Source organism: Peromyscus eremicus, chromosome X (genome assembly GCF_949786415.1).
Source record: "Peromyscus eremicus chromosome X, PerEre_H2_v1, whole genome shotgun sequence".
Classification (NCBI taxonomy): domain Eukaryota; kingdom Metazoa; phylum Chordata; class Mammalia; order Rodentia; family Cricetidae; genus Peromyscus; species Peromyscus eremicus.
The window spans coordinates 62,674,347-62,696,947 of NC_081439.1; the positions used below are offsets into that span (position 1 = coordinate 62,674,347).

General features: G+C 34.6%; 1 protein-coding gene across 1 annotated transcript in view; it reads right to left on the reverse strand.

Annotated features, from left to right (window-relative positions):
• Positions 1 to 22,601, reverse strand: part of Brwd3 (bromodomain and WD repeat domain containing 3) — a 105,410-nt gene that overhangs the window by 50,333 nt on the left and 32,476 nt on the right. The window contains exons 7-14 of the mRNA XM_059251486.1: positions 17,230 to 17,390; positions 15,796 to 16,017; positions 11,331 to 11,431; positions 10,785 to 10,855; positions 9,365 to 9,465; positions 6,569 to 6,609; positions 2,093 to 2,197; positions 1,183 to 1,336 (exon numbers count right to left, since the gene is read on the reverse strand). Coding sequence (XP_059107469.1) covers positions 1,183 to 1,336; positions 2,093 to 2,197; positions 6,569 to 6,609; positions 9,365 to 9,465; positions 10,785 to 10,855; positions 11,331 to 11,431; positions 15,796 to 16,017; positions 17,230 to 17,390 — 956 coding nt within the window. The remainder of the gene's footprint in view (positions 1 to 1,182; positions 1,337 to 2,092; positions 2,198 to 6,568; positions 6,610 to 9,364; positions 9,466 to 10,784; positions 10,856 to 11,330; positions 11,432 to 15,795; positions 16,018 to 17,229; positions 17,391 to 22,601) is intronic.

A 22,601-nucleotide genomic window follows, 5' to 3' on the forward strand; every position in this document is an offset into this window, starting at 1 on the left:
GAATAGCTTTATGCCCCACCAAGATCCTGATATAAATTGTTACAATTGAAATGTAAGTACTATATGAAATGAAGGGCTTGGAATTTAGATCAATTGGCAGAGTGCTTGCCTAATATCACACCCCTGCATAAAACCATGTGATGGCACATGCGTATAATCCCAGGATTTGGGAGATGGAACCAGGAAGAACAGGAAATTCAAGGTCCTCATTTGCTAAATAAAAAACTTAAGGCTAGCCTGGGCTACATGAAACAAAGAAGGAAAAAAACAAAGACAAAAAAAAGAGAAAAGTAGCTTTGTCTATGACTATACAATTCAGTGAAAACAGATGATCTATGAGTCAGCCCAGAAGTAGAGTGTCACTAAACAAGGCTTTAAGGTAATTACAAAGACGGAACTTTACAAAGATTTATTAAATTAACAGCTATAACAGAAATGGGGAAGGAATTGTTTTGGGGGAATGGGATGAGAGCAGGGAGGGGAAACTGTGGTCAGGATGTGAAATGAATGAATAATTTAATTAATAATAAAAACATTCCTGTTTTCAGTGGTGAATCATGTATTAAACCTATCTGGTGGATGTACCAAAAGACCCCCAAAATATTCTCCAAAGGCTAGTAAGCAATAGAAATCAAAGTAAAACTTACATGTCTTGTTCGTAGAATAATGTACTTTGACCTTTTTCATTCTTTTTAGAGACAAGGTCTCACTATACTGACCAGACTGCTCTCAAATTAGGTTAAAGTAATCATCATACCTCATCCTCCTAAGCATTGGACCTACAACACACCACTTCATTAGGCCTAGTTTCTTTTCCTATTAAAAAGTATAATACTGGTCCCTGGCCCCCGTTTTGGGTAACTGTTGCCTTGCTTGCTGACCTTGACCTTGATATCCTCCCTATGCTAATTCCCTCTCGGGTTCCACCCTCCTGAATGCTTAAGGGAAGTTCCTTGTCTAGTATCCTGCACAATGGCCGTTAACAGCTTAGATGCAAGATTGTAAACCATCTGTGGCGAACGTCTGCCCTCCAGGGTTCTCCCATTGTGCTGTAAGCCTGTATTTAAGACCTCCTCTCTCCTTCAATAAATGGCATTCGGCATAAAAAAAATCTGAAAAAATTTAAAAAAATAAAAAATAAAAGAAAAATTTAAACTATTAAAAAAAAAGTATAATACTTACAGACAAAGTATGAAGAAGCTGTCCTGTGACAGAATTCCAAACCTTCAAAAGGAAATTGTTCACTGCAGTAATAACAGTGGTGTCATAACGATCCCAAGCCACCATGGTCACCTTTAGCTTAGTGACTTTGTCCTCTGCAGATGTCAAATTATTCCTGAAGCAAAAATTTGAAATATTTGTATCTTGCATATTTTAACAAAGGTAAACACAAAACAGCAAACTATGACAAAATTTTCTATGAGAATGCAAATGATTAGATAAAAAAAGTCTAAGAGTATATATGAAAAAAAAACCTGTACCCCATCATGGAATACTACTCATATATTGATGGCAGTGAAGGTTAAAAAATATGGTAGGTAAATAGTTGTGGTCAGCTTTCTGTCAATTTTGCACAAGCTTGTGTCATGTGGGAGGATGGAATCTCAATTGGGAAAGTGCCTCCATTAAGTCTTTAAGTAAGACTCTAGGGCATTTTCTTGACTAACCATTAATGATGGGGGAGGGCCCAGCCTACTCTGGGCAGTACCACCTCTGGGCAGGAGGTTCTGAGTAAGAAATAATAAGGTAATCAATTTAAAGGTCAAACATGAATAAATCTAATTATTTCAAAGAGACTGACATATCTTCTAATAAGTATTCTGATGAAAGCAGATACTGATTAAATGCATATATAATGCCAAGTATAAATGCTAACAATATGAAATATAAGGGAGTCCTCAGTAATTAGAGTAAAAGGTAAACAGCAAAGGAACAATTGCTAAGAGACTGAATAAAGGTGTAAATTTCATGTCTAGTAATTAATTTCAAACTATTTACTAACATAAACATTATAGGCATTATTAAATATGGGGCAATGCAAAGGACGATAAGCCACGGGAGACCCCCTGAAATGTCTAACATCCATTCTTACCCACTCATCTTAGTAGCCATATCTAGCACTATACTCTTCCATTCTTGTTGTTGATACTGCCATATTCTTGCTGTTCCATCTCTACTTCCACTAACAAATCTTAAACTGGAAAAAAGTTAAAATAACCTTGTTATTTTTCCAAAACTCATCACAGTTTCTTGATTATAAAATGAATAACCTTCATACACTACTGGAATATGTAAAACAGTACACTGATTTTAGAGAACAGTTTGTCAGTTCCTGAAATGCTAAACATAAAGTTACCTTTCGCCCCAGCAATCCTATTCCAGGGACAAATCCACCAAAAGAAATGAAAACATTAGTCCACATAAACACTCAATAATCCCCAAAGCAGAAAAAATGAAATGTTTACCAGTGGATAAAAAAAGTATGGCATTCATATAACAGACTATTATTCAATAATAAAACCTGATACATTTTGTAATGTGGGTGAATACTGAACATACAAGTAAGTTTAATGACAAAGAGAAGGACAGTTGCCCAGTGCTGGGAAAGAGTGATGATAGGCTTGAGGATTCACAACTAAAGGGAATGAGCATGCTATAGGGTTAAAGAACATGTTTGCTCAAAGATTAACACTGAAGGTTGTACAACACTATAAATATACAGACATTTTTATTATGAGCTACCTTTTATAGTATATTTGTTCACCCACAAGTTTGATATTGCATTTTTTCTGATCTTTCAGACATGCATTTAAACCAGACATGTTTGCATGCCTGTTGCACTCAAGATGAGGCAGGAAGATTACAAGTTCAAGGCCAGCACGAGCTATATACTAAGAGACTTATGAAAAAAAAAATCCATTGAAACATATATATTGACCCATTTCCCCCTTAGGAAACAGAATCCCACCATATACAAGATTGTTCATAACTGTATTTTGTAGCTCTTAATCTACATTTATAAGTATAAAGCTATATCAATTTCAGTAAGTGTTCAACTATATGGATATATCAAAATTTACTTAATGAAGCTCATAATAGGAAGTGTGGCCTTGTTGGAGTAGGTGTGGTCTTGTAGGAGGAAGTGTGTCACTGTGGAGGTGACTTTGAGGTCTCATATATGCTAAAGATACCGCACAGTGTCACAGAACCCTTCCTGTTGCCTTCAAGATGCAGAACTCTCTGTCTACTTCCTGCTGACTGCATATCAACATGTAGCAGCAGCTCCTTCTCCAGCACCATGTCTGCCTGCATGCCACTATGCTCCTGCCATGATGATAGTGGACTAAACCTCTGAAACTGTAAGCCACCACCTCAATGAAATGTTTTCCTTTATAAGAGTTGGCTGATGGAAGGTCTTACCTTCTTGTAGAAGGGAATAGGGGGTGGGTTGGGAGGGGGAGGCTGGAGGAGCAGGAGGAGGGAAGAAGAGGATCTTTGATTGGCATGGAAAACGAATAAAAAACTTTTCTTAATAAAAAAAAATTTTAAAAGCTAGAAAAGAGTTGCCATGGTCATAGTGTCTCTTCACAGCAATAGAAACCCTAACTAAGACATATTCGTTTTACTTTACAGCTTTAAACTTAATGTTATGACGGGCATCTCTAGCTGTCTTTGTAGAATCTCATATATTGTACTGAGTTAAAAGAGGCATATCTTTAAAAGCTCTTGATGTGTACTGCCAAATTGTTTCCCTATATTTTGAAAAAAAATAAGAATCTGAAGAAAAGTTGTAAGAAAGGATCAATTTATAATACTTAATATATTGAATATTAAATTTTTAAATATCCTATAATTTTTTAAAGAAAATTCTGATAGTTAAGATGTAGTAACAATGCTTTGGAAATACACATTTACAAATAGACAAGAAATTAAAATTTCAGGTTCTTTTAGTAGGAAAAAATAGTAACATGGGTGCTGAAGAAATGGCTCAGTGGTTAAGAAGGCCTGTAACTCCAATGCAGGATTTCTGACTCTCTTTGTAAGCAACTATACTCAGATTCACATACCCGCTTGTAGAAACACACACACACACACACACACACACACACACACACACACACACTCACACACTCACACACACACACAGAATTCAAAGTAAAAATAAGTGCTATAGAGATAACTCAGCAGTTAAGACCATATATTGCTCTTCTAGAAGACCCAAGTTCAATTCCCAGAACCATAACCATATCAAGAGGCTCACAATCTATTAACTCCAGCTCAAGAGGACCTGATCTCTAGCCTCCTTAGGCACCCACACATACGTGGACACTTATTTATGCATGCACACACACACAATTAAAAATAAAAAAAATCCTAAATCTTAAAAAATTAATAAATTAGCCAGGTCGTGGTGGCACACACCTTTAATCCCAGCACTCAGGAGGCAGAGGAAGGTAGATCTCTGTGAGTTCGAGGCCAGCCTGGTCTACAGAGCAAGATCCAGGACAGGTACCAAAACTACACAGAGAAACCCTGTATCGAAAAACAAACAAAAAACCGAAAAAAACCTAATAATAATAATAATAATAATAATAATAACTCATAGAGGTGGCTCAGCAGTTAAGAGTACTTGTTGCTCTTCTAGAGGACCTGGATTTGGCTCTCAGCACCCATGTCATATGGCCTACATCTGCTTATAACTCCAGCTCTATGACATCCAAGCCCCTCTTCTGGTCTATGCAGGTACCCACATATATGTGGTTAACACACACAAATACACACACAGACAAACACATACACCCAAATAAATAAAAACAGATTTAAAGCAGGGTGGCCGTGGCGCACGCCTTTAATCCCAGCACTCGGGAGGCAGAGCCAGGCAGATCTCTGTGACTTTGAGGCCAGCCTGGACTATAGAGCGAGATCCAGGATAGGCACCAAAACTACACAGAGAAACCCTGTCTCAAACACACACACACACACACACACACACACACACACACACACACACACACACAAATAGATTTAAAAGTCAATTAAGAATGGTAATATGGTTAAGTTATTCTTAAATTTTGCTTTTAGGTTTTGTCATTCTTAATACAGATAAACTGTCAACCCTCGTTATTTGCTTTTATAGTTCACAAAGTTGGTCAAAATTCATCTTTGTAATTACTCTGTTCAAAAGTACTTAGAAATAAAACAGTCACCCACAGAGTTGTCATATAGGCATATAGATACAAATGTATGCTAACTTGATCTATTTTTTTTATCAAATTTTAGACCAGCATAGACTATTACATTTGGAGATCAGATATTTTAGAGAGTTCACAGCTAAGTGTATCTAAGATATGCTTTTACAGAGATAGGGAATGTGTCTTATGAGTAGCAGAGACCAGTGATACAAATGTTCAGAGGATGGCAAAATAAATATAAAATCTGGAGGCCCCAGGAAAGGCTCCAAGTAGGACATGAACCTTCAAGGCCAGATGAGACATAGACAAGATAGAATCAGGAGGGAGAGAAAGGGAGGCAGAGAAGGAAGAAGAAGAAAAAGAGACAAGGAGAAGGGAGGTAGGACATGTAGGAGGAAAAAAATAAGGTAGAAGGTAGGGAATGACATTTCTGGCTAGGACTTATGTGAGGGAAAGTAGAAGTGAAGTAATGGATGAAATAATATGAACATATGGAATAGGAACAATGCATAAAGCAACTAGGGAAAATGTACAGATTCACATGAAAAAAAGAATGCCTGTGTCTAACTAAGTCAAGTTGTTGTCCAGAATCTGGAAATGCCATGTTGATGTTTAAAATTTATTCTAGAGCAATAGAAGAGAAAATGCTAAAAAAATTTTCTGAATAGAACAAATGTTTACTTGTCAGAGACATATTAATCAAATAACAGAAGAATTCTTGATTAAGTTAGGTGGTAAAAAAGAAAACAGAAAAAGCAAAGTAAACAAGAAAGAACTCGGGAAGATGAAGAGCTGATAGACTATGGTCACTACTGAGTTAAAAAATTTCAGAGAGAGAAAGATATCAAGGAAGACAGACATGGACTTTGAACCTAGTGATGGAACAAAATAGCTATTTTCTGCCTCATGCATGTGTCTGTAAGGTGAGAAGGAACTCTGAGCTCCTTTGTCTAACGTTATCTCCCAACGATAGCAGACAGCATCAGTACCACGGACTATACAAAATAATCTCCCCCTCTGCACAAATGCATCTTTTAGGTTTTATCTTTACAAACTAGCCAAACAATTCAAGTAACCAAGATCATGTAAAAACCCTTTGGCAGTTAGTGAAACTGGGGTATAATAGGGAATCTCCAGGTCTACAGAAGGTGGCTTGGGGTACAAAATTTCTAGGTGCAACTGCAGTAACGGTAAACTGAGCTCAAATAGCTTAGCTCTGGGGAAGGTGATGTGAACACAGACGTTTAGCATAGCAAAGGATTTCTAAGAGAGTTTCCTGAGAAGTCAATGTCTGGATAGCAACCGTACTGGTTTGGAAGGAGTAATTTAAAAAAGCATCAAATATTTCTTTATACAAATATGTACTCCATAATTACCTGTCTCCATTGTTACAGAACTGAACAGCAACAACTTTATCCTAAAACAGAACAGACTTTTGATTAAAATGATAAAATGAAGTTATGTGAAAAACAAAATGCCCTCCTAAATTTATACACAACAGCTTTACATAGTAGATTCTATTTAAATATGATTTTCAATTCTAAAAAAATTTCTTAAAACAATAAATCACTGAAGCCTCTAACAATGTACAAAATAAGTAAGTTGGTGGCATTCTCAAACAAACTAGACATAAACAAATCTGCTTGTAAATCATCTCAAGAGATGCATAGTTCTGAATAGGTATCACTGTATTACATCCTCCCTAAGACAACACAGTAATAGAATGATGTGTAAATCTCATCATTCTTTACCAATAAAAGCCAGGAGTCAGTTATGGGGTAAGAACCTGAACGATCAGAGAAGCAGGGGAACAGCCACCAGTGACTTCCTACCTCTTAAGACAACTGAGTTCCATGAGATTTCCCAATTGTTTTATTTGTACAACTTCAGAAAACTATTTATTTACTTGTTTTCCATGTGTTCTTTAAAGAGTAAGCTGAAATTTACAACTCTTTTCACTTTCTTTGACAATGAAGCTAAAATGCATCCTCACACACTATACTCATTTTCACAATCTCCAGTTGTCAAATTGCACTTGAACTTAACTTTTAATAAAACAGAAGCAATTTGTTTATAATTAATTTAATTTTTTAAATTAAGCTATTTATATAGCCACATATTTCTGATTTATATTGTTTTATAGTTTCAATGTGGTGTTTACTGATAACCTCTGAATTCTCACTGACAGTTTTCCTAACTAATTTTAGATGTCCTGATGAAATAATATAACCTTAACAACTAACATGAGTGGTAAGTCACTCATTCCAACAGGAGATTTTTACTTGGTAACACTTTTGTACTTACCTGGACCCCTGTAAATTAAATTTTCTTCATTCCCCCCTTAATTCTTTCCGACTCATGTATTTCTCCTCTCTCAGGGCTCTATGAACTAGACCATGCTTGTCTATACAGTGCAGAGGGATTTCCTTATCATGCTGGGCTCAAATGGATTTCTTATATTTAGCTGCTGTGGATGATTGATTGATAAATAAAACTCTGGCCAGTAGCCAGGAAGGAAGGATAGGCGGGACAAGGAGGAGAAGAATTCTGGGAAGTGGAAGGTTGAGGCAGAGAGACGCTGCCAGCTGCCACCATGACAAGCGAGATGTAAGGTACCGGTAAGCCACCAGCCACATGGCAACTTATAGATTAATAGAAAGAAATGGGTTAATTTAAGATATAAGAACAGCTAGCAAGAAGCCTGCCACGGCCATACAGTTTGTAAATAATATAAGTCTCTGTGTGTTTACTTGGTTGGGTCTGAGTGTCTGTGGGACTGGTGGGTAAGAGAGATTTGTCCTGACCATGGGCTAAGTTTTTCTCTTGCACAACTTAAATAAACTTCCAACATTTAGTATCTAGAATATGAAGCAGCAAGATGAGAGCAAGCTGGATCTGCTATATCTAAAATTGCACAGTTCTCAAAGGAAGAAATGCAAATGGTCAATAAATATTTGAAAAGGCATCAATATTCTTATCCATCAGGGAAATGCAAATTCAAACTACATTAGGATTCCATCTCACCTCAGAATAGTCAGAATGGCTATGACAGAGAAAACAAACAACAAAAAATTGATGGCCAGGATATGAAGAAAAAGCATCCCCTATGCTACTGATGGGAATGTAAAGTGAGAGGCACTATGAAAACCAGTATAGATATTTCTTGAAAATTTAAAAAGGAATACTACCATATGACTCATGTATACTACTCTTGTGTATTCATATAAATGGCTCTAAATCAACCTATAACAGAGATACTTGGACATTCATGTTCATTGTTGCATTACTCAGGATAACTAGTAAGTGGAACTATCCTAAATGTCCATCAGTAGATGAATGGATAAAGAAAATGTGGAACATACATATTATGTGATTCTGTCTACGTATAAAGCAGAATGAGATCATGACATTTGCAGGAAATTGGATGGAACTGGACATCATTGTGTTTAGCTAAATAAACCAGGCACAGAATGTCAAATATATTTTCTCTCATACATGGAATCTAGATACAAACACACACACGCTTATGTATATATACATATATTTACATATGTATGTATGTGTATGATATGAAATTAGAAAGAAGACTGTGAGAGGAGAAAGAGACTCAAGTGGATGAGAGGAATAAGAGAGGGTAATTGAATATATGTAAAATTAAATGAAAAGAGAGGAAAGGGATACATCAAAAGAAGGAAGGGAGGGGGAGGAATGAGTTTTAATAAGAACAAAGCACAAGATCTACGTATGAAAATGACACTGAATATGATTATTTTGTATGCTAAAAAACATTAATAACAAAAATAAATGAAGACTGCTATTGCTAAGGAAGATTAGATTCTACTGAGCCTTTGATGATACTGTGAAAAACATAGAAATCAATAAGCTCAATTCATAAAGTATTTTTCCTATGAATATATTTAAAATGCTTTTTAAGTATATGAACTTTTATGTACAGTCAAATTGGCTCTTCTTATGTACTAAAACCATAATAATTCCAGAATTTCACTTTTATCTTTATTACTAAAGAGGCATCTTGAGTTAAAAGGTTTTTTTCTTTTGAGTTAAAAGTTTTAATACTCATCTACATTAAAGTATGGTACAGATCAGAAAAGACAAGAGAGGGAGATTAAAAAAATAAGGGAATATATACAAGTTTCTTATTTTGCTCTTACCGTATGTGATTCTAACTCAGCAATTTTCTCTGGTATTTCAGAACCCAAATAGTATATTCTAATAACATGGTCAGTGCTACCTGTTGTAATGAACATACCACCTGAAAGATAAAAAAACAAAACAAAAGCAAATAGTACCAAGGAGCTTTTTTTAGTTCTATTTAATTCTTTACTTTGTATTACTAACAAGCCTTCAAGAAACACAAAACTTTCTTCCAAATACTGATATCATACTAATATTTCAAAGAAAAAGAAATAAAATTCAAGAAAAACAAGAGAGTTGTGCCAATTAACACAACTATAATTCTAGCTACTAGGGGGCTAAGGCAGAAAGATCATAAGCTAAAAGTTGGCCAGGGCTTCAGAGTGACTTCAAGGTCAGCCAGGGCAATTAAGTGAAATCTTGCATCCAAATAAGAAAGTAAGGGCCAATGAGACAGCTCAGTGCATTAAGGTGCTTGTTGCCAAGCTCTATGGATCTGAGTTCAATCCTCAAAACCCACATGGTAGAGGGAGAAGACTCCCAAATGCTGTACTCTGACCTACCCAAATGTGCCACGGCGCATATGCACGCATATACAATAAATGAATAAATGTTAAAAATTAAAGACCTCTGGCTGGGCATGGTGGCACACACCTTTAATCCCAGCACTTAGGAGGCAAAGGCAGACAGATCTCTGTGAGTTGGAGGCCAGCTTAGTCTACAAAGCAAGTTCCAGGAAAGCCAGGGCTGTTACACAGAGAACCCCGGTCTCAGGGGAGAAAAAAAAGACCTCCAGGTTTAAAAAGTTAAAAATTAATAAATAAATAAAAAGTAAAAAAGAAGATAGAATACTGTGGATACAGTTCAGTGGCTGAGTGCTTGCTAGCATGTTCAAGGCCTTAGGTCCAATACTCATTGCCATAAGAGACAAAGAGAGAGAAAGATAAAAAGACAGACACATTTAAGACAAATATATCCTTCACCTAACAAAATGTACCAATTACATATTAAACATAGGCTTATTGATTAAAAACAATAAAAGTCAAAGCTTTTAATAATTAACTATATTTTATATAGAAATACTATGTCAAAACTCTAAGAATAGTTACAATTATCTTTTAACACCTTATATATGAAGCCACCACTATGTACATTTTCTATAAGTTAAGCTAGGAAATTTGGTTAATGGGTATTTGGGCTGGGGACTGTTTACTCTTTGCCAAATAAAACCAGCATTATATAAAATGTATTAAATTAAGAAAAACTATTACTAGGTGCTAATTAATCAAAAAGGTTCATGTAGCATATAACACACGGTTTACAACTTTGGTAGGTTTAGTTTTCAAGCACACATACTTTTTCTTCATAAAAAATTTAAATCAATCTTTTATACATGGATGATTTTGAGTACTAAAAGCATCAAATTTTGATACATACCAGAACTGAAAGATGAACAAGATATCTGAACTCCAGGTCTAGATCTCTCCGTAAATTTTACTGGGCGATCTCTAAAAGAATAAAGAAAAAATTTTAATTCTATCAGGCTCATCTAAAGGGCAAAAATCCTAGCACACTGATGAGTATTGATCTACTTAGCATCAATATTATTTTTAAAAAGCTAAAGGAAAGAAGCTAATAATGGCTATTACATTTTCAGTTGAAATTTTTTAAACCTCATAAATATAATTGATGACGTCAGATGTTGACAACAGTTTTGCAAACATATTGCTGTTATTTAATGCCATTATTATGAAATGTTCAAATACATCTTATCACACTTTTCCCTATGAATTTCACAGCCTTAACACTGATTTTATAAAAATATTTATTCTATCTCTAAACATGAAAATAAGTATGGCTATAAATACACACAAGGGGTTTATTTACATGTACATATTTCAAAACATGAACTATTATATCACCAAGGTAATGAAGATATACAAACTGATTTTTCCCAAATTTCTAAAATGTATTTAAACTTACCTAAACTTCATTGTTTTTACATGCCACTGCCAGAAACAAATTGTTCCATCAGCACCAGTTGAAGTGAGGTATCTAGTTGTGCCTTTAGTTGATGGACAAAACTTAAAAAAGAGAATTAAAACAAAAATAAAGCTTTCCTGTTCAAACTATTTTGTACAAATATATAAATAAATCATTTAAGAATTCAGTATCAGTCCAGTGAGATGGCTGAGTGAATAAATGTGTTTGCCAAAATGCCTGAGGTCCTGAGTTCGAGTCACAGAATCCAGACAGTAGATGAAGAGAACCAACTCCTGTAAACTGCCCTGCCTGCATGTTACTATGTAGACTGGCTGGCCCTGCACTTACCTCTGCCTATGGAATGCTGGATTACAGGTTTATGTTACTACACTCTATGGATTTTGTCTTTTTAAAATTTAAATCATTTTCAATTGTTTTCTTGAATATAATTAAATATACTAAATCTTTATTAATATCATTGTAGTATAAACAGACTGAGAAAAAATAGACACAGGTAAGTCTGCAATTTAAAGAATTACAACCATTCTAAATGGACCACAGTCTTTATAACAGTATACTTCTCAGACTCTGACTCTTGGTATTTTACATCTCCTCAGAAGAGAATCAGAGAGAAGGGAGGAACCATCAGTCTTCAAGATGGCTAAGACATAGGAAAAAGTTTAAAATCAGACTATATTTCCCAGTATGGCTATGAATTTTAAAATCAAAACTGAAGGGCTGGGAATATAGCTCAATGGTAGAATATTTGCCTAACATGCACAAGGCTCTGTGTTCAATCATTAATACCAGAATTAAAATTCCAAATGGAGATAATTATTTCCATTGAAATAATAATTAAAGATTAATATATGAGATTGATAAACATTTTGAACTCAAATCAAAATAAATCATTATACATATTAAAATTAATTTAATTAGTTCATCCTAAAGACTTAAATTTGAAATAAAGATTGTCCATTAATGTTATCTATTAGTACTTAAGAGATAAAGAAACCAGGATTCAGGTAGCATGCCTTTTACATAGTTTCAAACTTCAGATAAATAAACTTTTACTAAAAGCTTAATCTACAATCTATAGTAGGAGGCAACAAATTATGGCCCACATATGATAGTCAGCTTTGCTGCCCATTTGTATAAATAAGATTTAATGGAACACAGTAACTTTATACTGTCTATGGCTATTTTATCAATTGTAAGAACAAAGTTGAGTAATTTTACAAAGACCGCATATTCTGCAAAATCTAAAATATTTACCAACTAGTCTGAATTTGCAGCTGATCTGTCATCCATAGGAATGAGAACATAAACAATGAGAATTTCATTGTCTCAAAAAATTCTGAAACCTTTATTATGCCCATTAAATTTAAATTGCTTTATTATATGTTGACATGTTGCTATATATTAATTACATTATTTTATTTGCTAAATAATGTTGGAGACTGTTGAAAAAAAGCACATATATTTCTCTTTCTTTTTGAGATAGGGTCTCTCTATTTAGTCCTGGCTGTCCTGGAATTTGCTACGTAGACCAGGTTGGCCTCAAACTTGTAGAGATCTTCTTGACTCTACCTCCTAGGAATAAAGGCATGTGCCACCATATCTGACATGAAAGAAAGCCCATATATTTCTAACATATAAATTGATATACAACTCTTATAGAAAATTGATCAAAAATAAATAGCATAAAAGGAACCTGAAATTTTATCTCGATGTTATTTATAAAAGAAATAAATTGGAAGGATAATATATTGTGAATGAAAGGACAGTTAATAAATCATAGTAAATAATATAGAATGCCAAAGGGAAATTTTTGCTGTGAACAAAATGACATGCCAAAATGCCAGTGTGCATGGATAAAATTTCAAAAGGCCTCACCCCTAGATGAAGAGATATTGAGAGGGGGAGAATCAATTTTCTCTAGGGATAAGTATGTTGCTATATTAGCCAATCCTAAGTGGTTAGCCCTAAATACATACATATATAAGCAACACTAAGAATACTCAGCAGGTTGCGCATACGTGCGCGCGCACACACACGTACATAGATACAGCAATAATAATTGAAGAGGTCACAAATTTGAGAGGGTGGCACAGGAGGGGTTGGAGGGAGGGGTGAAAATGATGTAAATACAGTACTCCTGTGTGAAATTCTAAAAAATTAAATTAATTAAATGAATAAAAATACAGCAAGAAGACAGAGATCGTTAGTAGATTAAAATGGTAAAGTCAGAGATGGTTTCCTTGAGAAGATAAGATCTGCATAGAATATTTACAAAGTGAGGGGACAAAACATGTGAGTATTTGGGGATGACTAATCCAGAGATAGAAAATAGTAAGAGAAAATCAGGAATTTCAGCCTAGCATAATATATGGGAGGCTGAGATAAGAGGAAGAGGATGGCAAGAAGGAGAAAAGGGGAAAAGGAGAAGAAGCAACACAGAACTTACCAGGAACTAAAACAGAGTGAAAATGAAAAGCAAGTAACAGGAGATGAGGTCAAGGAAAATCTAGAGGCTGAGAATGTCTATAGGCTTCCAGTTGGTACAGTCCTGTGAATCACTGGAAAGGCTTGTAGCCTCTAACGTGGAGAACAGAAGCTATAAATTAGGTTCTGATGTCTATTTTAAGATCTTTTGGTTACCATGGAGAGTCTGGACTAGGACAAGGGAGAATTCAGAGCAGGAAGAGCAATGAGAAGTCTGTTTCAACAATCTAGGCCACAGATGTTAGCAGCTTTAGACAACACAGTACAGATGTAATTCATGAGAATGTTCCAGATTCTGAGTATATTTTGAGAGTAGAACATGATTGGGTGACAGATTAGACAAAGGGAACAAGAAGATAAACATTAATTAAAATCATGAAACACCATATGCTTAGATGATACTATAGTTAGGCTGTTGTATGTCTCCACAAAGGTCCACATATTAAAGGTTATTAAAGATGATGGAACCTTTCTGAGGAGGGACATCAGGGGAAATCTAGAGATTATTGAGGGTATGCCTTCAAGGGATTGTACCCACCTCCACTGTGTTGATGGGACTTCCTACAGTGATTTAAGCTTTTACACACACATACCTCCTCCATGATTCGTTTTTTTTTTTATTCCATCATACTTCTTCTGCCTTTCTTATTTACAGCATGAAGTCATACAGACTAGGAGTAGTTGTGGAGCTTGCATTCAGCCATTCCAACTTTATATCTGATACTGTGAGCTAAATAAACCCTCTTTACTTTGTAAGAAATGTTTCAGGTATTTTATTTGTGACAAAAAAAATTACTTAAACAGATGAGGAAAGATTTGGTGGAATGAAATTTGAGGGAGGAAGAATTAAATTTTGAGTTTGAGACACCCAGGAGACATTCTTGTGATGATGCTAAGTACACAGTTGAATAGGCAAAAACATAGCTATAAAATGGGCCCAAGATGGGGATATTTGATATATCAGTTTAATCGGCATCCAGACAAAAATTCAAAAACACAAGGCCAAATGATATCATTAAAGGCAGGTGTGAGATTTTTCAAAGTCCAAGGCTATATATATAGTAAGATTATGCCTCCAAACAATCCACATAATAATCTTAACCAATCAAAATTTTAATGAAAAATTTTCATTCAATACAGAATGCGTGCACTTTCTGCTGCATCCCTATAAATAAGTGATATGTTATTAAAATAGCACATGATAAATGTAAGTAATGACCTCTTACAAAACTATTATCTACATGTAAAAGTTTAAAAAGACTTTTTTGGTTTTCTCTTGAGAAAAACAGAATGGTAAAACTTCAGCTTAGTTTTGTTAAGAGTAACGGCTTTTGAGATATCAGGGACTTTCACTACCAACATCTGCTCAAAATATTATATCAACAACATATTTTTATATCAAATACCAAACTGAAACAAAAAAAATCACTGAAGCTAAAAATATAAGTTTCTTCCTAATATTAAAAATACATGTACACACACATACTAAATCTGGCATACATTTTGAATTAAATATTAACAGAGTATACCAATATTCATGTTAAAACCTGTTTATATATCTGAACAGGTATTTACTAGTGTGCAGGCAGGCATTTAAAAGTATAATACCCTCTTCACATATACCCATAGATAAATATGTTGTCTCATGCTGTCAAGATTTGAAGAACCTTCTCCATTATATTTTTTTTATTTATTTCTAAAGGTACAGATTTATAAAAAAAGGAAAAAAAATAAAAAAATTTCTCTGCAGAAGAGAAACAAAGCTCTATGACAGCATTTTCCTGTTGTCATTCTTTGTGCTATTATCCATATAATACAGATCCATGTAATATATAATATATTCATAATACTAATAATTCATAAATATATTCATAATTATAATAATATAATTCATAATCTCAAATGAGAAAATCCTCAGCTACATTTATTAATATGTCAGAGACTGTATCATTGTTCTCACCTGTATGGAAGTAATAGAAGCTGAATGTCCCTGAAGGACAGCAACTGGTGCACAAGTTCGAAGACACCATACTCTCACAACTTTATCACAGCTGCCTGCAGCAATGAGAGTGTTTTCATAGTTGACAGCCATGTCGGAAATTTCAGCAGAGTGCCCTCGAAGTGTAGCAAGGAGGCGTCCATCATCTGTAGCCCAGATTTTCACCAAGCAGTCATCTGAACCCTACAGCAACACAAAAGACAGAAGACTCATAATGAAACAGAAATTTGCCATTTAGAGCCAGAAGGAAAGCAACATTACAAAGCAAACATGTTATTAAGGAAAAATATATGGACCCAGTAACAAATATAAGCATTGTTTAAACGCTAGAACTAAGTATTGTCCAAACCAATAGTAGCATTTATGATTAAAGTCTTCAAAACTAACACTCCTAAAAACATTTTAAATATTTTATGCATAGACTCAAGTGATTAGCTATTAAGCATTTCTGCCATTGCTTCTTTCTATATGCCTAGCAGCCTCTGGCTTAATTATCTTAATAATTTTTTTTCTGCAAATATTTCAAAATTTAAGTCTATAATCTACAGGGATTTCTCTGGAGACCCGAGGCCAATAATAATCCCTAGTGAAAATCTGTATGTTGTACTTCCCTTTAAGAATTCCAAATGAGTTTTAAATATAGTAAAATGAATTCTATTCTAATATGGTAAAGTATTTACCTATTTATTAAAAGACATGCACCATTATTATATCACATAGTTAGAGCCATAAGTCATCAGCAGAAGAGTCTGTAATACAATCTAAGGAGTTTTAATTTCTCAAAATATAAAGCACTTCCTTTGTTGTAGGATATAAATAGAGAGTTGAAATTGTGCTACTTCTCTCACCTTACGTTATCAGTAAAGAAGCAATCACATCAGTTTTTTTAGACATTATTATGCTATAGATTTCATTAAAGGCAAATAATATGACTTAGTAAAACTTAATAAAATTGAGTTTTTAAAAATAACCAATGCTAAAATCAAAGAAATATATATAATGTAAGTAAAATCCTCAATGTATAGTTCAACTACTTAATCTTGAAGGTGATATAACTATTAAAACCAAACTTGCAGCAATTACACATGGAAAATGCCTTTTAATAAATGCCTGTAAAACAGAATAAAACTGAGTATATTTGTTTCACATAAATTAACCATCTTGAGTTTATATAGACTCCTGAAAGCATAATTTTGAAAATAAATTTCCCAAAAGATAGTGGATATCATAGCTTACCCTTCATTTATAAAAATGAAAAATTATTTACAACTTCAACACAACTTTTCTTGAATTAGTAAGTCCAAATAAAATAAATTACTTATAAAGTATAATACAATGGATGGCACAGAGTCTTGCTTCAGTTGTAACGTCATATATTGTAAATTTTTAACTCACTGTAAAAATTCGCCTCCCGCTTCGATCAAATGCTACACAGTAGACAGAAGATAAGTGCCCCAGAATTCTCTTATGCATCTTAATGTGCTGGTAAGCAGATGAGGGGAAAACATGGCTGAAGCGACTACATCCGGTTAATTGCCTGGCTGAGGTGATATTCACTGCAAATAAAATGAAATACGAGAATACATCTTAAAATCTAAAAGTGAAACTTACTCTATTAAATTATGAGTATTAAAATAAGATAAAGTAGGGGATACCTGCCATACAAATTCTACAATAATGAGAGGTCTAAATTCCCTTATGCATTTCATTATTTTCTATACTCAACAGACGAACAATACTGTTCTGTTAGGTCTCAGGGGTCTGATATTCTACTTGGCTTTCTGTAGTTTCTCAAGCACATTCTCTTTTTCCTTTTCTATGACATTACATAAGTGTTAAGCAGCAAAATAAATAAATAAATAGATAGATAGATAGATAGATAGATAGATAGATAAATGAATAAATAAATAAATTTAATTAAATAAAAGGAAAAGAATAATCCCTTTTAGGACTATCAGTTCTCACCTTCAGGATTCTAACTAGAGTTTCTTCCACTGGTTTATTATCATTGAACTTTTGAAGCTTTATCTCTCTTCTCTTCTCTCTCTCCCTCTCTCTCCCTCTCTCTCTCTCTCTCACACAAACACACACACAAGAAACAATAAATAAAAAATATGTGTAATTTTAAAAATTGCCAAGATTGTAATATAACCTGAACAATTCAACAAATACCACCTAGATTGTGTTCACTTCTAAAATAGAGATTTTGGTTATAATGTAAGGATTTACAACATTCACATTTCACATTTTTCTTGTGAAATCTTTCCAATCTTGTCTTAGCACACTGAAAAAAAACCAAGTAACTCACAACATGTACTTTAATCATAACAGAGAACCTCTGTATGTTCAAAGTCACTTTGAGGCAAACCTTTTGGCAGCTTAGCACCCTGCAAAAACTGTGTGGTACAAACAGTAACAATTCTATATTTAAGCACAGCAAACTTAAGGCAAGAGTTCAGTTCTTGCAAGATTAGTATAATTAGACCATGCCACAATAAAAATATGAAATCTTTTAGTGCCTTACTGTATAAACAGCTATGAAGTCTACCTTTCAGGAAAAGGTACAACCACTGGCCGCTTAAAACTGGCAAAATTACAAAAATATGAATGATGAATGTCGTAATCAGAAAACTTTGAAAGCAAATCATTAGAACATATTAGAGATCTGAGCACTTATATATTCTAAGACAATGAGTAAATGAGTAATGGTTAGAAATATAAATGACAGAAAATTTGTAAGGATAAATTCTAGACAAGAGGATTTCTTAAAAAAAAAAAAAAAAAAAAAAAAGAGGATTTCTTTTTAGTAGCCATTCCCTATCCAGCCAAATAGAAATTTTTACAACTCTAAGACAGGAGTGAGTAAGCATGCTCCTTCTCTAGTCAAATACTTCTTAATGCTTTGAGTTTCTTGTCTCAACAACTACTTCTGCCTTCCTTTTCTTTTTTCTTTCTTTTTTTTTTTTTTTTTAGGTACACAGAAGAAAAGTTATATTGTTTTAGTGTATGGCATTTCAACTGAGGAACAACTGACACTTTGGGCTGGATATTTCTTTGTTACAAGGGTGGATCTGTTCATTGTAAGGTGTTCTAGCAGCCACCTTGGGCTCTACCCACTGGAGGCTAACAGCACGACCAGCACCAAGTGTGACAAGCAAAAATAGCTCCCTACATTGCTAAATATGATTTGGGGGTAGGAGAAACACCTTCACTGAAAAATCACTCTTGCAGGATGAAAACAAGTAACAAAAAATTAAGACCAGGAAGAAATAAAATAAATAAATAACTTTGAAGAACAGGTAGAGCCAGAAAAGAATTCTAAGCAATGAGCACAGATATCTTTCCACTTATTCATACAGTCTTTGGTTTATAGCATCAGTGCTGCAGTTTTTAATCAGAGAATTTTCATTTTCTTAGTTAAGTTTATTCCTATATATTCTATTACTGGATACTATAAATGGGATTTTTTTTTCATAATTTCTCTTTCAACTAGTTTATCATTAGGGTACAGAAACACCACAGATTTTCATGTGTTGCTTTTGTAACCTGAAAACTTGACTGAAATTGCTCACCAGTTTCAAATGCTTTTTGGTGCAGTCTTTTAGATTTTTTCTGTATAACATTATGCCATCAATAAATATGTCATTTTCCTTTCATAATCAGATGTATTATTTCTTTTTTACTTTTCCAATCAACTTGACAACAATATACAGTATTAAGCTAGACAGAAGTAGACAGAGAACGCATCCTTGTTTAGTTCCTGATCCTAGATGAAAAACCACTTATCACTGAAGGGTATGTTAGCTGTGGACTTGAAATATATGGCTTTTACTTCACTGGGATGTAACTTGAGTTTTCCTGCCTGGCCCACAGTCAGGGCAAATCTCTCTCACCTGCCAGTCCCACAGCCACTCAGACCCGACCAAGTAAACACAGAGACTTATATTGCTTACAAACTGTATGGCCGTGGCAGGCTTCTTGCTATCTACTTCTTCTATTATGAATTAACCCATTTCTATTAATCTATACCTTGCCACATGGCTCGTGGCTTACCGGCATCTTCACATGCTATTTCTCATTGTGGTGGCTGGCAGTGTCTCTCTGACTCAGCCTTCCACTTCCCAGCTTTATTCTCCTCCTTGTCCCACCTACACTTCCTGCCTAGCCAACGGCCAATCAGTGATTTATTTATTTATTGACTAATCAGCAACACATGTGACATACAGAACATCCCACAGCACTGGGATATATACATTTTATACTTATTAGTAATTTTATCACTAATGGATGGTGAATTTTGTCAAATGCATTTCTATAATGTTAGAGAAGAATGTGTCCAGTATTTTCCAATTCATTTTATCAATTGCTATATCATGGTCATTAATTTGCCTGTACATTTTTGCATCATGGGAATAAATTACACTTGATCGTGTTTTATGATATTTCAGTGTGCTGTGTTAGTTGTTAACATTTTGTTTGATTTTTGTTACCTATGTCCATCAGGGATACTGGCAGTGACTTTGATCTCATTATCAAGATATTGGTGGTTGGAAGCAGTACCTCCTTCAACTTTCAGAAGTTTGAGGAGGAATTAAATTAGTCCCTCTCTAAAAGTTTGGTAGAATTCAGCAATGAAGTTATTAGGAGGCTTTTAGTTTTAATTAAGTCTCTTCTTACAATTCTGCTCAGATTTTCTGCTCCTTCATGATTAATTTTGTTTTTGTTTTTTGTTGTTGTTTTTTGAAACAGAGTTTCACTGTGTAGCCCTGGCTGTCCTGGAATTTGCTCTGTAGACCAGGCTGGCCTCAAACTCAAGAGATTCATCTGCTTCTTCCTTCCAAGTGCTGGGATTAAAGGCATGTGCCACCACCACAGGGCTCCTGATTGATTTTTTTTTGTAGGTTGCATTTTTTGAGAAATCTTTGTTTCTTTTAGGCTATTTAATTTTTGCTATATACTTGTTCACTGTAGTATAGACTATCCAATTTGTTGATGTTTAGTTGCATCTTATGAATTTTGTATTTCTGTGTTATGAGTTTTAATTACTTTCATCTGTTTGAATCTTTCCCTTTTTTAAAATTAGTCTAACTAAGGCTTTGGTCATATCTTTTCAAACATTGACTTAGAACTTACCAAAGACTTGGCCCATTAACATTCTATCATGGATGGAGAGGGACTCATGGATCATGAGATCCCAGCCCTCCCAGAGGAGCTATTAGTAGATAAAGGTTGCAAGGGGAGAGGGAATTATTTTCTTCAAGGTCTAGGCATGACACATTTTGCATGCTCCCATAAAGAATGCATTCCTCTTGCTCATGCAAGCAACCCTAATTGAACTCAGCATGTCAGAAACAAAACAAAAGTCAAAACACTGCACAAAACATGAAAATAGGAGAGGGACTTGTTGGGAAGGTAGACTGCCAAAAATGAATTATTTCACACAATATACACGGATGAAATCATCAAGGAATCGAAAACTTACAGGCATGAGCCACCACTATTAACTTGATCTTTCGTACTGTTCTTGTAGTCGTTAATTCTTCTTCTAATGAATTTATGGTTACTTTAGTCTTGTTTTTTTCATTTCACTTAAGTGTAGTAGGTTATTTCATACAGACATGTATTGCTATAATCTGTTCTCTGGACTACATTTGCAGTATATAATAAGTGTGGTATGATTCCTCCACGTACAGATGGATTTCTTATACAAAAATGCTTGGAAAAATAAATGTTTACAATTGCAGATGGGGGGGTTGAATTACTTGCATATAAATTATGAGATATCCTGGGGATGAGACTCAAGCTTAACAAAAACTTAATTTGTTGGGTAAGGTGACCTGCTGATGTCCCACGCAACCTAAGTCAGAATCTCATGTTTTAGTAAAAGGGGGACCTGTAGGGCCCTGGCCCCAGTTTTGGGTAACTGTTGCCTTATTTGCTGACCTTGACCTTGATATCCTCCCTATGCTAATTCCCTGCCGGGTTCCACTCTCCTGAATGCTTAAAGGAAGTTCCTTGTCTGTGTATCCTGCATAATGGGCATTAACAGCTTAGATGCAAGATTGTAAAACATCAGTAGCTAACAAACGTCTTCCTTCTGGGGGGGGGTTCTCCCATTGTGCCATAAGCCTGTATTTAAGACCTCCTCCCTCCTTCAATAAACGGCATTCGGCATTAAAAAAAAAAACTTAATTTGTTTTGGATACATTTTACACATATACACTGAATATTTTATACAATATTTTTAGTGGGGCTGCATTCCATTTTCTCTTCCTAAAATTTTTAATTTAAAGTCAATTTTGTCTAACATTTGCAGTTACTCCTAATTCTGTTTAGGTTTCCATTTGAATGCAATATATTTTTTTACTACATATCTCATTAGATGTATAGTGATTCATCCATACACAGTATGAAGTTGAGTCTTTTGTTAGGCAGTCATCCATTTGATAACATAAATGACCAAAGTAATTTATAGAGTCAAGTCAATCACTATCAAAATTCCAATGACATTTTTCATAGAAGTAGAAAATACTCCTAAATCCAAACGGAACTACAAAATTTCCAAATAGTCAAAGGATTTTAGAGTAGAAAGAACAAAGCATAAAGCATCATATTATCTGATTACAAAATACATTATAGCTGGGTGGTGGTGGCGCACGCCTTTAATTCCAGCACTTGGGAGGCAGAGGCAGGCGGATCTCTGTGAGTTCGAGGCCAGCCTGGACTACAGATGGAGTTCCAGGAAAGGTGCAAAACTACACAGAGGA